This window comes from Eimeria acervulina, genomic scaffold (genome assembly GCF_000499425.1).
Source record: "Eimeria acervulina Houghton genomic scaffold, Eah_scaff37, whole genome shotgun sequence".
NCBI classification, from domain to species: Eukaryota; Apicomplexa; class Conoidasida; order Eucoccidiorida; family Eimeriidae; genus Eimeria; species Eimeria acervulina.
This window is the reverse complement of record NW_013549854.1, coordinates 95001-96536: the sequence shown is the minus strand read 5'-3', so window position 1 is coordinate 96536 and position 1536 is coordinate 95001. Positions and strand designations below refer to the sequence as shown.

The 1536-nt window shown below is 52.2% G+C and overlaps 1 protein-coding gene across 1 annotated transcript in view; it reads right to left on the bottom strand.

Moving 5' to 3' along the window:
- Positions 1-891: 891 nt before the first annotated feature.
- Positions 892-1536, bottom strand: part of EAH_00007990 (hypothetical protein) — a gene marked incomplete at both ends in the record, with an annotated part of 874 nt that continues 229 nt past the window's right edge. Inside the window, 2 exons of the mRNA XM_013395761.1 lie at positions 892-968; positions 1207-1536. The exon at positions 1207-1536 is cut by the window's right edge and continues 229 nt beyond it. Coding sequence (XP_013251215.1) covers positions 892-968; positions 1207-1536 — 407 coding nt within the window. The remainder of the gene's footprint in view (positions 969-1206) is intronic.

The following is a 1536-nucleotide window of genomic DNA, read 5'->3' as shown; positions in this document are numbered from 1 at the left end:
ACGCCACCAGAAGGCTGCCTCCTAGGGTTTAGGGTTTAGGGTTTAGGGTAAGAATGTGCTGACTAGGCGAGGGGTTTAGTTTTCTTTCGGGGGATTAGGGTTTAGGGTTTGCTGTGTGCAGCCTAATTCAAGCAGAAGGCCTATGAAGCTCGAGATTCCAATTAGGGTTTAGGGTTTAGGGTTTAGGGTTTAGGGTTTACCCGGCAAGTTCACTGGTTTAATATTCAAAAGGCGGAGGACCTGAGAATATCGCTCGAAGTCGCGAGTGCCTAAATACTGCAAAAGCCTGCAGCAGCAGCAGCAGCAACAACAACAACAGCAGCAGCAACAGCAACAGCAGCAGCAGCAGCAGATGATGATGATGAGAAATGAACGTAAGCACAACACTTGGAGGTGCAGCAAAGGAATAAAAAGCAAACGGCAGGAAGCGCGCAGCAGCAGCAACAGCAGCAACAGCAACAGCAACAGCAGCAACGGCAGCAGCAACATTAACAGCAGCAGCAACAGCAACAGCAACAGCAGCAGCAGCAGCAGCATACTTGCGGCGTCTCGCGACAAGAATTTTGAGGCCTCTGAGGGTTGCAAAATCTTTTCTGTGTTGCAGCATATGGCGAGTGAGGTGGCTTATCCTGAACCCCAAACCCTAAACCCTAAACCCTAAACCCTAAACCCTAAACCCTAAACCCTAAACCCTACCCCCAGGCTATTTAATCCTGAGCTGCAGTTAAGGCTGTCTTGCAAGCCCTTGCTCTCCTCAATCATAGACCCTCACAGCTTGCCCCTGCTTAGGGTTTAGGAATAAGGGCTTAGCGTTTAGGGTTTAAGATTAAGGGTTTAGGGTTTAGGGTTTAGGGTTTGAGGTGCCTTGCTGTTAGGATTCCTATTTGAACTTCACTGCTGCCGCTGTCTTTCGGGTGTCTCTGCAGCGCCAATCGATTCGCCACCGCCAGCAGCTTCTGCGTCGCTGCCTGCAAACCCCAAACCCTAAACCCTAAACCCTAAACCCTAAACCCTAAACCCTAAACCCTAAGCCGTAAGCCCTGAGTGCGAAACGCTACATCCCAGACTTCAAATTCTAAACTGCCGAGGCGGGCCTGTGGGGTGTATGTACACCTGAGGGCAGCGAAAACCCTAAGCCAGAGGCCCCAAACCCTAAACCCTAAACCCTAAACCCTAAACGGGTTTGTATGGGAGGTGTACGTACACCTGAAGGCAGCATGTCTTCTTTTTCTACTCCCCAAATCTCTTCGCTGTCTTCATCTAAATCCTCTTCTATGGCCTTCTCCACAGATCGCCACTTCTTGCTGCCTCGCTGCTGCTGCTGCTGCTGCTGCTGCTGCTGCTGCTCTTGCTGCTGCGGCTGATTGAGCGCCGCATCTTCAGAGGGTGGCGCTCCTGCAGCGGCAGCAGCAACAGCTGCTACTGCTGTTGTTGATGCTGCAGCAGATGAGGCTTCAGCCAGCGCAACGGGCCCCCCAGGACCGCATCTAGGACTGCCATTTGCTGCTGCTGCTGCTGCTGCTGCTGCTGCACAGC